This window comes from Miscanthus floridulus, chromosome 17 (genome assembly GCF_019320115.1).
Source record: "Miscanthus floridulus cultivar M001 chromosome 17, ASM1932011v1, whole genome shotgun sequence".
NCBI lineage: Eukaryota > Viridiplantae > Streptophyta > Magnoliopsida > Poales > Poaceae > Miscanthus > Miscanthus floridulus.
In genome coordinates, this window is record NC_089596.1 from 110,649,407 (window position 1) to 110,664,901 (window position 15,495).

The following is a 15,495-nucleotide window of genomic DNA, read 5'->3' on the forward strand; positions in this document are numbered from 1 at the left end:
TCGAACCACACCTTTTAATTTCCCTACTCCAATGGCCCACGGGTGAACCGCCCCTTTTATTTTCCCTTGGCTCCATAGACCCAGAGAGCAATGCAAGCATTTGTTTAACTTTATAATCAATTGGGGCTAGGCGATAGTAAGAGTGACATGAAAGCGGAGGGTTGACCCGAGGGTCATTTCGGATCGATAGGGTTAGTGATCCTTTTTCCCCTTTTCTACTTAGAGTCGATCCAATTCAATCCACCCGCTAATTTGAGGAGCGGGCCGTGTTCCCAAGCGGTTCAAACTAAACCCCTTGCAGCCCTAGTTGAGCAGTTGGAGCACCGAGCACGACTTCTGTGTCAGTATGTGTGGGGCATGGGGCTGCCCCTGGCCACTGGCTAGCGGCGGGGTGGTGGTTGCGGAGTCGGCAATTCGTAGACGCTGAGGGTAGGGACAAATAGGGAAGAGGGTGTGAGTGGAGGACGGAAGGAGCAGAGACCTGTGTTTATGCATTGTGAACACCGACGACCTGACGTCTAGAGCTTAGACAACATGGGCTGAAAAAGCATGTGGGCTTCAGAAAAGTCACAAAGGAAAGAAAGATATGTAGGTCAGTCGGTGTTTAGTGACTTTTGATTTTTAAAGAGCTTTTTTTATCGAACTGTCAATAAGATTTTTGTTATATAAAAAAATCAAAATAAAGAGTTGTTCTACAAAGCTGATGAAAATGCTTACAGCGTCTCTGACAGGGAAAATCTGCTTGGGCTGGCTGCACAGCCACACCCGAAAAAGGGGTTTAAATCAGAAGCAAACGGGCCCATTAGCGGTAGTTATGCCGTGCCCCACACTCAGCCCTACGACTCACCGTGCACAAGGTTCACCCTGGTTGGCACGTCATTCGCTCATCACTCCCACCGCCCACCGGCCTGAAGCCAACACCATCAGTCCACCACACGCGCTCACGCACACGCACGGCCGTTGAGAGAGACGCAGGAGCACTGAGGAAAAGGAGGCCCGGACCAGACCACCGACGGACAAAACCATCACCAACACCGCCCTCTAAAGCGGGAGAAGCAGTGAGGAAGGAAGGAGAGGGAGGAGGGGAGCCGGCCTAGGTTTCGGTCCCCCGCAGCCATGGACGCCGCCGACGTGTGGGGCCGCTCGTCGTCCTCGTCTTCTTCCGCCGCCGCCGCCGCCGCCGCCGCGAGGCGCCTGCAGGCGCGCTACGGTACGTACGCCCGGCACGATCGTTTTCATTCCCGGTTCTGGTTCGTTTTGATTCGATTTTTTTTTTTCACGCGGCTGGTTTTGATGGGCGGTGTCTATGCGCGGCGCGCTGGTGCCGCGCGCAGATCTGTACATGGGGTTCGACGACGCGGACGCCGGCGGGGACGAGGTGACGGACCCGCGCGGTGGGGCGGAGCCCTACAACTGCCCCTTCTGCGACGAGGACTTCGACTTCGTCAGCCTCTGCTGTCACATCGACGACGAGCATGCCGTTGAGGCTAAGAGCGGGGTACGTACGTTGCTTTCACTTGTTCCTGGCCCAATTCTTATCATCTGATGAAGTGATGATGTCTGCCATCGGTACAACTACGCATTTCTAGGCATGCTTCTTCCCCCCTTTGCAATTCGCAATTGTCATGGTTAAATGGAGGTTGCAGGTTAAAGTGGTTGGAACCATCTCTTAGCTTTCATGTCTGCTGTGGAAAATCAGACCTTTGGATGCTAATATGACGCCTGATTCTTCTCCCCTCCACCTTTTTTTTCCCCTGAGGTAGTTTGGGACCAACATACAGAAAAAAAAATATAATTTCTTACTCTGTGGGTTGTCTTGTTTCTGGAGGGGTTGTCATGGAATGGAACAAATAGAGCATTGTTGGTTGGAATTGTGGGATGTGGTTGCTTATGGGGTTGAGGTAGGTGTGTTTATGTGCTGGATTAGAGGAATCATATATGGAATGATTTTGTGTGTTTGTTGGGAAAGTGATGTTGGAAATAATCCTTTGTGTGTTGGTGCATGCTAGTGTCTAGGTGCATAGCATTTACTTTAGCTAATTTTCAGCATGGAGTAATAGGCTGATTAGTTGGGTAATCTTCTGCATTAATTAGGAGGCTATCACAGCCTGATTTGTAGCTCACGTTGGCTATATTAGTAGAAGAGAAAAAAACAGAAAAGGCTAAGTCATTCCAGCCACCAAATCCACTTGTGCTTGTGTGTGTTCTTTCTGTGTGAGCTCATGGGTGTCCTGTTAGAGGCATATTTGCCTTTCAAGTGGCTGTTTTGAACTTTTGATTTGGGCTGCACTGAGAGGGTTTTAGTTTTATCTGATGGGTTAGTTGAACTTTTGTCTTTTGGGTTGGGTTAGGTGTAACATTTGTTGCTTGTGCTGGAAGTTTCCCATACAATCCTTTTACCTGACAATCTTTCTTGTTGTAATTTGCTAATTATGACTGTGCTTGAAAATGAACCAATGAAATACTAGTAGGTAATCTGTTATTCTTGTTTGCGTTTAAGATTAGCTGCTTCATTTGTTGGTATCTTCTGTTAGCACCCATATCAGCATAAGCCAAATTTCAGCGAAACGAACAGGGCCATTGATGTTGAAGTTGAAGTACTGATACGGATGATTTTTGGGTTTGTGCTAGGATTTCTTGTGGCTTTTAGTTTGGAGCTGAAGGATTGTACTACTTTCTTTGCAGCTGATGACCATTCTATCTTGTATGCCATTTCATATCACTTTCGTCGAATCATTTAATCTGGCCATTTTCTTTCATGAAATATCCCAATAAGACTGTTGTAAAACTCTGACTTGGTAATTAATTTGGTGATTGATTTGTTTTTCATGAACGAATGCTTGTTATTTATTGTCCACAAGAACCAACAAAACAGATTAATCCATCTGGACTTGGGTACAAGGATAGAATATAAATATCTTTTGGGAAACTAGATTCAGATATGTAGGATTACATATTGCACACCTTGTAGAACCATAATTTAACAGTCATTTTTATATCGCTAGTATAAGTGTTTTGTCAGTATATTAAATGGTAACTGGCCAATGGAATTAGAAGCAGGAAGGCCTTGTGCATTTTTTTTTATCTAGATGCTGTTTGTGCCTCTGGCCTATCTGTGTTCAAGCCTTAGTGGGCAAATACTCACCTTACCTATCTTGGAGATATGAATATATAGCTCAGTCATTGGGTTCTTACCATTTTCTGCCAAGCTTTTAGTAGGGTAGTGTTTACTACCCTGGCTTTGCTTGTCCTTGCAGAAGTACAAAACTAATTAGGACGAACCACTGCAAAATGTGATTGACATAGATCTCACACATTTCTTCAACATTGCCCAAACATTGGTGTCATTTTCATCCCTTGTGTTAAGACAATATTTTCTAGCTCATTCGGGGTACTGTACTATCTAGAGTTTCTTCTTTGATGCCAAACCAATTGTTTGTCTCTGCTTGTAGAGACTTGAAGAAAACTTTGGTGCATTGTCATTTGCCTCTTGTCATTTCTGCCAGACTCATTGCTGTCTTCCAGCTCTTTATCCTTTACAGTATTTCTTTTCCATTTGATGAATCTATACTTTTTTAGGCTTGAAATCTTCTCTCTATTCTGAAGACTGCTGCAAACTTGTAACAGATGTATTAGTCACTTCTTTTCTTATTTCTTAGGGCATGATAGAAGCAGTGTTAGCTATTTAACCAGCTTTACAACTAAGATCATCCTATATAATAGATTTAGACAACAAAAACTTATGGAATTTGCTGAAATGCCCTTTCAGGTATGCCCCATCTGTGCTACAAGGGTTGGAATGGACTTGATAGGACATTTGACTATGCAGCATGGAAGTTATTTCAAGATATCCTTTACTATGCTGCTGTTGCTGATCACTTGCATTTTTATATTTTCAAAAAAAAAAAAAACTCGACCGGGGGGTTAAGACTGCCCCCGCAGCATTTCAAATAAGGAGGACCTTCTCACCCGGCCGAGAAAACCCCCGAACCCCCGCCCCCACCCGTACACGGTGGCTTTCCGTCGCCCAAGTGAGAATTGGGCCGGTGCCCCCCCAGTGCTTTGGTTATGGGGACGGACGAGGGGATTTTTTTAACCTCAGCCTGAAATTCGCTCCCACGGGGAGTCGAACCCAGGACTAGAGGAGTGCCGCTGGGTCACCTAACCGTTTGAGCTAGGTGCCCTTTGGCATTTTTATATTTTCGCATTATACTACAGTTGAAGATACATAGGTATGTTGGAACAGAATATTCACATTGTTTTCCTTAATGAATAATACATGCAGCGCAGGCGCAGAGTCCAAAAAGTATCTACTGGGTCCCATTCTTTGTTATCTTTGTTGAGAAAGGACTTGAGAAATGGCAGTTTGCAGTCATTTCTCGGTGGATCATCCTTTGTATCCAATCCTCCTGCTGCAGCACCAGATCCATTTTTGTCATCTTTAATTTGTAGTTTGCCTGTGGCTGAACCATCCAAAGATTTACATTCCGACTCATCTGACAATAACTTTTTGCTAAATAAATTCCCAGATGAAAAGACTGTAGAGAGGTATGTCACCTCAAGCTTGTTCTTTCTGCTGCCTCACTCAGCTCCCCCTTTGCCACGATACCATTGTATCTGGTCAGTGTATGATAGCTCATAGTTTTCCACATTATGTCCAGTTCTCATTTTCTTTTGTGTTTGCGGATAATATAATCTTCTAATTGTGGTACTTCACTGTGAGAAACCAGTGCATATTTATGCCGTCCAAGCATGTTAAAAATATCATATCAAATAGCTTATTTGGTATTGTTTGTTTAATATGTTAGTAATTTATCCTTCATGGCTATATTGCTAACTTTCTCAGTGGATCACTATACACTCTTTATGATGCTAAGATCTGGTTTATGCTGATTGTCATGATTCTTAGGTCTATTTGGCACCGTTCAAAGAAATAGGTTGAAGATATTGTACTTCCGATGCCATAAGGTTGTATGCATTGATGATTGACATTTTTGCCCGCATGGCTCTGCTTTTTACCTAACAGCCATCATTATACCCATAATCCTGAAATGCGATTTTGCTTTATTGGCACTTCTTTCGCATGTTTTCAACTAGTGCTAACAAATGAAAAAAAAGGTTATGCTTGAAAATTGTAGCAGATCCTCTTCTAAGGGTTTGTTATGAGCTACATGCATGATTGCATCCACATGTTCTGTAGAGACTTACGAAATGAACAAACCTCGATTTTGCTTATCTGGTCATGCATAATGCCTTAGTTTCACAGTGCTAGTTCTAAATAGCCATCTTTGACTTGTGAGCTGAACAATATAATGAACATTTCAGGATGGTGTTTTAATGTTTCGTCTTGTGTACCAAATTTCCCCCTCATTCACTATATTTCTCTTTGGTGTTTATTCTTGATTAAATTGCTGTGGTGAATCTACAGAGCTGAACCATCATTATCGGAGAAGGATCAGAAGGAAAGGGTTCAAAGGAGCAAATTCGTCCGTGGGCTTGTGCTCTCGACAATATTTGATGATGATAACTTGTAAAGGAGGTCATCAAACTTGATAACAGCATCACAATACAGTCAAGGAACACAAAGAGAATCATCTGCACTTAAGCAACCTTACTCTTGCTGCTGCTGCCGTGACCACACAAAGGTCCATCTAAGTTCATGTATGTACGGATGGAATATTTATGCATGTATGTATGTATGTATGTTTATCTCCCTGCATTTGCCCTTAGTGCATCAGGGTGGTAGGGGGAGGAAGGTTGTAGTATTCCAAATTTCTGTGTCAAATAAATGAGGACACTGCCCTTGGGGTGGAATTGTGCATACAATATAAGAATAGGGAGCTACTCGCCATGATTTAGGATATTTTATTTAATTGTTGTAATAATATGCATTGTTTTATATGATGGTATCACAACCCATTTTTTTATGTAAAACTGTTCACTTTAGTCCCTTAATGTTCTGTCTTTTAAGTTCTGCCCGCTGTCATACAGATGTTTGGTACGTTTACCATATATTTCTCTTGTAGTAATGGAGTTGCAACTGGATTCATCTTAGGTTATGTTTGGTTTAGCGGTGGGTGCGGGAATGGTAATGCACTCAGTTGTCGTGCTATCTGTTTATGGGAACTAAAAACGCTATTTGTTGTCGCGCTATTTGTTTAGGGGAACTAAAAACGCTCTCCGTTCGCGTGCCCTTAAATCCGGCTTAAGATCCGCTTATTTTTTCATCCGGAACAGTGTTTTTCTCTCATAAATTCCTCCAGCATTCCTCCAAACCATTCAGATTCATCTAGAATTCAGACAAGCGGGTTTGTGGACCACCTATTCTTATCTTCCATGGAGGAAGAAGACTTCTTAGCGTGGGTGGGGCTTGGGTAGGCTTGGTTGTCAAGGCGGCGCAGCGCCGGGCATTTCGAGGGTGAGTGTCGGAGCCATGGCTGCTGAAGTGCTGATGCCTTGGCAGTGGGAGTCAGTCTATGGGGGCCTTGGGCTCGGGCTTGTTAGGCCCTATTGCAGGAGCTGACGACGGTTGACACAACAGTTGGATTGGAGGAGAATTTGGGTGCAGGTGTGGTGTAGGGATCGTGACATCTAAGAGTAGGGATGAATTAGACAACTTAAAAATCTAACTCTAAACCTAACTCTAAACTATGGCCTTTTTTCTAACCCTAGCAAAACCTATGCAAAAGATAAACTATCTGTCAGGTTCATAAACCCGGAGTCCCTCGCGGACCGGCTTCCCAACAAAGGCTCGGCCCAAGCAGACAATACACAACTCATGGGCCGGCCTCGGTATCTGAACAACAGGCCGAAAGGGCAATCCAATCACCGACCGGAAGGACAGGCCGAGGAGGAGCGACGTCCGTTTCTCTTACTCTAGCCCACCTCTCCGACCGGAACGCTCGCTTCGATCTCCGACCGGAAGGCTTGGCCAAAGCACTACTTTCGGCTCTGACCCCACGTCTCCGATCGGGGTACGCAAAAACCCTGCTCACTGCTCTTCTCCGACTGACGCAATCAGAGCCGACTGGGACCAACCGACCGGGGACGCCCGCTCGGAAAGGACCAGGGAACGAACAGTGAAAGCAAAGCAATGCGCATAAGTCAAACCATGGTACCAGGGACCATACCCTGTACACCTGTAGAAATAGTGCTCTGCAACCTCCCTGACACAAACAGTGTTGTAGGCGTCAACATTTTCCCTACAGTGTTGTGGGCGCCATTGACTCCCATACAGTAAGGCTCTCCCCACATGCCTCTGGGCATCGACAGTGTTGTGGGCGTCGACATTTACCGTGCTGAGTGAACATGGTGAAACTCCTCACATGCCTCTGGGCATCAACAGTATAGCAGGTACCGACATCTGCCATACCCGAACAAAATGACGCAACCTCCTATGTGCATCCAACATCCAATAGTGTTGTGGACGCCTACCATCATCCAATAGTGTTGTGGGCGCCTACCATCATCCTGTACTCGCCGATATGGGCAACAAAACTCAGAAGCATACATACTCTCCCCCTCTCTCTCTTGTAAGGACATCCCCTTCATCTATAAAAAGGGATGAGCTCTCTCCCAACATTCAAGTCATTCTAGATTGATTAGATCGATCAAGTTCACTAGTTCACAACCACAGAACCGCCAGGTTCGAACCTCAAGCACACGCTTGAACACTTAGCTCATAGCGGGGCTCCCGTCACTCTCGGCTTTTCCGACCGGAGTCCGACCGGACCTCTTGTACCCTCCATCTTTTACCTTCTCGTTTGTAACCCCACTGCAAACTTCGACCACATGAGCTTAGGAATAAAGTCACCGACCGACTCAAACTGGACGTAGGGCATGTTGCCAGAACTAGTATAAACCCTGTGTCATTGAGTGCTAGGCCACCTCCGATCACAACGTATGGCAAAACTACAAATATTTACTTGTTGGTCACTTTCTGCATCGACAGTTGGCGCCGTCCGTGGGGAAGACGTTGTACGTTCGACAATTTTTGGTCATCGGATGGCCCACTTTTCTGCCACCTTCGCCATGGCGGGCTCAGGCGATACGACTCGCTTCGGCTCACTGGAGTTTCCCGCGCTACCACCGGTTGGGATGTGGGTTCCACCCTGTAAGGAAAATGGACCCTTGGCCCATTTACTTTGGATTTTGGTGTTTGATGACCAACACAACCAAATTGGACTAATGAATTTGCAAGTGTTTATTTTATAGTTCAATAGGATGCAAGACGTAACTTGGACAAAGGCGACGTGGTGATTCGATGATCAACACCTCAAGCAAGACTTTAGGAGCACAAGAGAAGACCCAAGAGATCAAGCAAAGTCCAAGCATGAAGATTGGAACCAAGCCGTATGCAAGATCGCGAAGAAATGAGCTCACTATGGTGATCGGATGCAGGACCGGACGCTGGACAAGCAACCAGACGCTGCGACCGGACGCTAGGCAAGTGGCTCGGTAGACAGGTGACTGCACATTGGACCGGACACTGGCGGCAACCGACCGGACGCAGGATAGCAGCGTCCGATCGAGTACAGAGAGGTTCCAGAGCGGCAAATCTGTGACCAGACACGTCCGGTGGCAGGCGACCGGACGCTGGCCAGCGTCCGATCAGTATATTGCTGGCTTAATGGTCGGGATGACTGGACACGTCCGGTTAGGACAATTTAGTGTCCGGTCAGTAGCAGTTGCGCGGGAATTCGACCCCAACGGCTACTTTCTCAGTGGGGCTTATAAATACAACCCTCAACCGGCCATTTGAGGCGTGGAGCTGAGGAAACATATCAAGGATGTTGATACACCATTTTAGTGATCTCCACATGCATAGTGCTTAGTGTTTTATTAGGTGATTAGCATAAGTGCTTTGCGAAGTGCTTAGGTTGATTAGACCACAACTTATGCGCTTGCTCTAGGTTTATGCCTAGTGTTTAGTGAGGTTTGCATACCTCCTGCCACCCTGTGCTTGCGAGCACAAGTGTTGTACATTGGAGGGGCTTGAAGTCTTGCGAGATCACACTGACCGTGTTTGTGGTGTGGCCGCCACCGTGTACTGGAGGGAACAAGGCCCACGGCGTTTTGGCCGGAAGCTTGATAGTGAAGACGGCGGGGAGCATCCGGGAGAGGCTTGTCGAGAGGCATGTCGGAGACCCACTTGTGTGTGGGGAAGGCCCGAGGCTATCCACAGAGTTACCTGACTAGGAGCTTGGCCCTTGCGAGGGATTCCTTGCGAGGGGCTCCAACAAGGACTAGGGGGAAGCTTGCGCGCTTCTCGATACCTTAGTAAAAATACCAGAGTCGTCGACGGAAGTTTGCATATCTCTACCTTGCTCTTTAGCTTCCGCATTTACATTGATTACTTTACTACATTTGCGGTAGAGATAGCAACACACTAGCAAAATCATAGTTGCACATCTAGATAGTTTATCTATTGCATAGGTTTTGCTAGGGTTAGAAAAAGAGGCCATAGTTCAGAGTTAGATTTTTAAGTTACCTAATTCACCCCCCTCTTAGGCGTCCCGGTCCCTTCACATCCATCTTCGAGCTGTCCTAGGCCTTCCTCTTTAGAAGCCTGGACTTCATCGCCGACCGGCTCGGCGTACTATGTCTCCACGAGGAGACTCTCGTTCCGGCACCCATCGGAGGGGCGTCCTCCATCGGCTCCGGGACACACGACAACTTCAACGATGTGGCATCTATGCTTCATTCCAAGCAAACTCTCTGCTCAAACCCCGCTGTAAGTAATATGCATATTGTTATTTACTCTCTTTTTACTATCTCCCGCCGATTATCCAGAGGGACCATTTTGATCGTATCATGGATAACATACGATCGGTTCCCCTATGGCCTCGCATCCCCCGCAGACTCATGCGCTCGGGGGCTCCGAGGGATGCTGCCGCCATCCCCCCTCGCATCCAAATTCATGGGAATGGCGAGCTATGCTCCTATCACTTTCCACGAACTCCCGAACAATGAGGGAGCGAGCGACGGCTCCAGCATCGGTGACGTGTCACCTAGCTACCGTCCATCCCGGGGAGTGCGCTATGGTGGTCGCTTCGGGACAGCCACCGGTCGTTGTGGAGTCTGCACAAACTCACACCCCTATAGACCCACATGTAGAGGCCCTCGCGTTTTTGCAAGGGCACATCGAGGAACTACGACAACAACGACAGAACCAGTTGCCGCCTGTGTCGACATGCTCGGTGCAGCACATTGCGCCCCATGCGCATAACCCGGTGGGTGACGCCTGAGTTTGCCCTGCCAGGTCCAACATGACATCATGAACGAGGGGAACGATCTCCCATGGTTTGCTCGGGCTAGCCAGAACGTTGCTACTGCAACAATGCTTCTACACGACGTTCCCAAGCCCATCGACCCCCAGGAGCGGGCGGTCCATTGGAACCTCTAGGTTCTGATAGAAGCCACTGCCGTTCAATAGGTGGAAAGCTCTGCATCGCGACTCCGACACGCGCCCTCTCTCCCACCGGGGGAGCAGGGACACGCTAGACGAATCGCTCCATCCTCGTGTCGCTACAGCAGCTAGGTGCGGCTCGGGAGGTAGCAGCTACACCATGGTCTGACCTAGCGCCTGCTCCATGCCGGCCGTGGTACACAAATGGTCCGGTCCACACCAAGACGCTCGTAGCATCATCAGCAACTGACATTAGGCCTAGCATGATGATGACGTCCACCGGGCGGCGATGAGAGCAGGCGACACGGACCTTGGCTGAACCATCAAAGGGAGCGGTGAAACATGTCCCAAGCACGGTGGTCGGCTAGACGACCGGAGTCGCAGCCTTAAGGGCCTAGGACCACGAGCCTTTGATCAGCATATCCAGAGAGCACCATTCCCACAGCGCTTTCGACCGCCCACCAACATCACCAAGTACACCGAGGAGACAAACCCCGGTATTTAGCTCAAAGATTTCTGGCTCGCCTACCAAGCCAGAGGGGTGGATGATGACTATTTCATCATTCAATATCTCCCCATCTACGTGGGAGAACATGTTCGAGCACGACTTGAATTCCTCCCGCATGACAGCATCCGTGACTGGGCGGACCTCAAGAGGGTCTTTGTCGAAAATTTCCAAGGGACGTATGTCCGCCCTAGAAACTCTTAGGACCTCAAGAGTTGCCAGCAGGAGCTCAGCGAGTCCTTACGAAATTACATCTGAGGTTCTCCCAACGATGCAACTCCCTCCCTGATGTCGTCGACACAAACATCATCAGCGCATTCCTCTCCGGGATGACCTGTGAGTCCCCGATCCACAAGCTTGGCTGCTTGAAGCCCCATACCACCCACGACCTGCTTGACGTTGCCACTAACCATGCCTTTGGCAAGGAGCTGGTCGAAGCGGTCTTCAACGGAGGCCGGTACAAAGGCAAGGCCAAGCGTGTGGACCAAGATGAGGGCCCCTCCACATAGAGGGGCAAGAAAGAACAAAAAAGATCGGTGCCAATCGGACAGCACCGCGTTGGTCGCCGTGGCTGATCGCATGGGCAAGCAACCCCAATAGGGACTGCCTGACCACTTCAACAAGCTCATGAACAGTCCATGCACCAACCATGCCTACCCCATCAAACACCTCTACAAGGATTACGAGCTCCTCAAACGTTTCCAACGATAGGCCGGTGGGCCAAAAGAAGGAGACGCAAAGAGGCGACAGCGAAGAAGGGAGGCGCGGCGAGCAAGGACGGAGATGGCTTCCCCGACCTTGAGGAATGCATCATGATCTTTGGCGGATCCGACGCCATTTGGTCCAAGCGCCAACACAAGGTGCGCTATAGGGAGGCATGCGCCACTAAGATGACCGTCCCCTCCTTCCTCAGCTGGTCGGAATCTCTGATCACCTTCGATCAGAGGGACCATCCCTCCCACACGTGAGACCAGGACGTTACTCGCTCATCGTTGACTCCATCATCCACAAGAAGCGCCTCACCAAGGTACTTATGGATGAAGGCAGCGGCCTCAACATCCTCTACATCGACACCCTCGACGCCATGCGCATCCCCCGATTGGAACTCTGCCTAGTGGGCTCTTCCTTCCACAGGGTGATCCCGTGAGCGCAGGCATACCCGCTCGGGCAAATCGACCTACCCGTGATGTTTGGCAACCAAGTCAACTTCCACTCGGAGGTCCTCACCTTCGAAGTGGTGGACTTTCTAGGGTTCTACCACGCCATCTTGGGGCGGCCATGCTACGCCAAATTCATGGCGATCCCCAACTACACCTACCTCAAGCTGAAGATGCTGGGACCGAACAGCATCATCACCGTGAGCAGCGCCTTCATGCACGCCTTCATGTGCGACCGCAAGCATTTCAAGCTCACCACCGCGGTCATCAACTCGTCCGAGCTCCCACGGCTCTAGGAGTCATCGACCCTGGTAGTCCCAGACTACAACAAACCAACTTCCTCGACTGCCTTCCGCCCGCTCAAGGAAACCAAGGCGGTGGGAATCGACCCCACCAACCCAACCAAGACGGTGCGGATCGGGACCCAGCTCTCAGCCAAATAGGAATGCGAGCTCATCGACTTCCTATGTGTCAATCGTGATGTCTTCGCATGGTAGCCTTTTGACATGTCGGGCATACCACGGGAGGTCACCGAGCACGCACTGCGCCTCATCTTGGGCTCAAAGCCCACCAAGCAGCGCCTGCATCGCTTTGACGATGAGAGGCATAGGGCCATAGGCGAAGAGATCACCAAACTCCTGGCAGACAGATTCATTAGGGAGGTATTCCACTCCGACTAGCTTGCCAATCCTGTTCTTGTTGAAAAGAAGACCGGGAAGTAGAGAATGTGCGTTGATTATACTAGCCTCAATAAAGTGTGTCTAAAGGATCACTTTCCTTTGCCATGCATAGACCAGATAGTCGACTTCACCTTGGGTTGTGAGATCCTCTCTTTTCTGGATGCCTACTCGGGCTATCACTAGATCACAATGAAAGAGTCCAATTAGCTCGCAACCTCGTTCATCACCCCATATGATTCGTACTACTATGTAACCATGCCTTCGGCTTGAAGAACGCTGGCGTCACCTACCAAAGGTGCATGCAGCAATGCTTCACCGACCAAATCGACCTGCTCTATCAGCCTGATCAAGCCGAGCGGCCAAGATCAACGATCGCCGTCTATGTCGATGACATAGTGGTCAAAATGACTCAAGCTTGCGACCTGATCACAAACTTGGCCACAACATTAGCAAACCTCCAAAGATTCAACATCAGGCTGAATCCCAAAAAATATGTTTTCAGGCTTCCAAAGGGGAAGCTGCTAGGATACATTATGTCCGAGCGCGACATCGAGGCCAACCCCAAAAAAATCATGGCCATCTCCAACATGGGTCCCATATGCAACGTTAAGGGCGTACAAAGGCTCACCGGCTGTCTGGCTACCCTAAGTCGATTCATCTCCTGGCTCGGTGAACGGGGGATGCCACTCTACAAGCTCCTCAAAAAGATGAACACTTTCGTTTGGACTGAGGAAGCTCAGTAGGCCCTAGAGAGCCTCAAAGCATCCCTGACGTCAGCCTCGATCCTCGTTGCTTCCAAACGAGGAGAACCCCTTCTCCTCTACATCACGGCCAGCAACCATGTGGTAAGCGCCGCGCTGGTCATTGAAAGAGAGGAGCTAGGACACTAGCTTAAGGTCCAATGGCCCATATACTTCATCGAGGAAGTACTCAACGACCCCAAGGTCCGATACCCCTAGGTGCAGAAGCTCCTATATGCCGTGCTGAAGGCAACCCAGAAGCTCCTGCACTACTTCACCGACCATGAAGTCACGGACGTCACTTCATACCCGCTCAGGGACATCATCCGCAACTATGAAGCTGCGGGACGGATCTCTAATTGGGCACTCGAACTCATGGGCCATGACATAAGGTACATCCCTCGTACTGCCATCAAATCTCAGGCTCTCATAGATTTTATCACCGAATGGATAGAGGTGCAGCTACCGACTCCGGACGTCACCCATGAATACTGGACAATGTACTTCGATGAGTCCGTGATGGTGCCTGGCTTGGGGGCTGGAGTGGTTATGATCTCCTTGGACGGGAGTAGGCTCCACTATGCCATCCGCCTCCACTTCTCAGCCTCAAACAACACCGTGTAGTACGAGGCCCTCATCAATGGACTATGCATCACCATCGAGCTTGCTGCTACGCGACTCTACGTTTGCGGTGACTCGGAGCTAGTCATTGATCAGGTCATGAAGGAGTCCTCCTGCAAAAGCCCCCTCATGGTAGCATACTGCCAAGAGGTACGCAAGCTCGAGGACAAATTCTAGAGGATCGAGATGCATCATGTCCCCCAAAAGGACAATGATGCTGTAGATTTTCTCATGAAATTGGCCGCCAGGCAGGATCCATCCCCAAGCGGGGTCTTCATCAATGACGTCCATGAGCCATCCGCTCGCATCCTGGAAGGTCCGGTCTAGACACACCCCGATGCCTAGCTGACACCTAGGGGCTCTGACCCCGATGCCAAGCCAGTGCTTGGGGGCTTCGATCCTAGTACCTCCATGATGATGTCACCTACCAATGTCGCCGTATTGTCACTTGATCAAGCCAACTAGCGAGCGCCGCTACTCACATACCTCCTCGAGGAGGTTCTCCCACTCGAAAGGACTAAAGCTCGATGGATCGCTCGACATGCCAAGACCTTCGTCGCGCTTGGTGACGAGCTCTACAAACAAAGTCCATTAGGGGTGCTCATGAAGTGCAACCCCACCAACCAGGAGAAGCAGCTCCTCCTCGAGGTCCATGCCGGGATTTGCAGACATCACGTGGCCCCAAGGTCGCTGGTCAAAAAAGCCTCTTGTCAAGGTTTTTACTAGCCCACCGTGCTATGAGATGCAGAGGAGGTCGTCCGCAGGTGTGAAGGACGTCAGTTCTACACTCGGCAAACCTATTTGCCAGCACAGAAGCTCCAAACCATCCCCATCACTTAGACATTTGTGGTCTAGGGCCTCGACATGGTAGGACCCCTCAAGAAGGGCCCAGGCAACTTCACTCACCTACTCGTAGCAGTCGATAAATTCACCAAGTGGATAGAGGCCAAGCCCATCACCAACATCCGCTCGGAAGAGGCAGTCAAATTCTTCCTCGACATCATCTACCGGTTTAGTGTTCCTAACTGTATCATCACTGACCATGGGACTTACTTCATCGGAAAGAAGTTCCTAGACTTCAGTGATGGATACGATATCAGGATCGACTGAGCCTCGGTCGGACATCCACAAACTAATGGTCAGGTCGAGCATGCCAATGGCATGGTCCTCCAAGGACTTAAGTCGCACATCTTAGACTGACTCAACAAGTACGCCGAGCGATGGGTTGCAGAGGTCCCAGCAATCCTCTAGAGCCTGAGAACAACCCTAAACTGATCCACAGGGTTCACACCCTTCTTCCTAGCCTACGGAGCTGAGGTAGTGCTACCCTCCAACCTCGACCATGGCGCCCCAAGAGTGAAGGCTTTCGACCGCGGTGAAAGGA

General features: G+C 49.1%; 1 protein-coding gene across 6 annotated transcripts; it reads left to right on the forward strand.

The window, feature by feature from the left end:
* The first annotated feature begins 70 nt into the window (after positions 1 to 70).
* Positions 71 to 5,899, forward strand: LOC136516798 (protein DEHYDRATION-INDUCED 19 homolog 2-like). Of its 6 annotated transcripts, none has more exons than XM_066510279.1 (6): positions 71 to 1,210; positions 1,335 to 1,498; positions 3,770 to 3,847; positions 4,280 to 4,620; positions 4,910 to 4,968; positions 5,429 to 5,899. In XM_066510279.1, the coding sequence occupies exons 1-5, from the start codon at positions 1,117 to 1,119 to the stop codon at positions 4,935 to 4,937; spliced, it is 705 nt and encodes a 234-aa protein (XP_066366376.1). In that variant the 5' UTR covers positions 71 to 1,116; the 3' UTR covers positions 4,938 to 4,968; positions 5,429 to 5,899. The 6 variants fall into 6 exon arrangements, with proteins under 6 accessions (XP_066366376.1, XP_066366375.1, XP_066366378.1 ...); XM_066510283.1 differs by having other exon boundaries at positions 75 to 1,210; positions 4,280 to 4,548; XM_066510278.1 differs by having other exon boundaries at positions 4,910 to 5,899.
* The last annotated feature ends 9,596 nt before the right edge of the window (positions 5,900 to 15,495 follow it).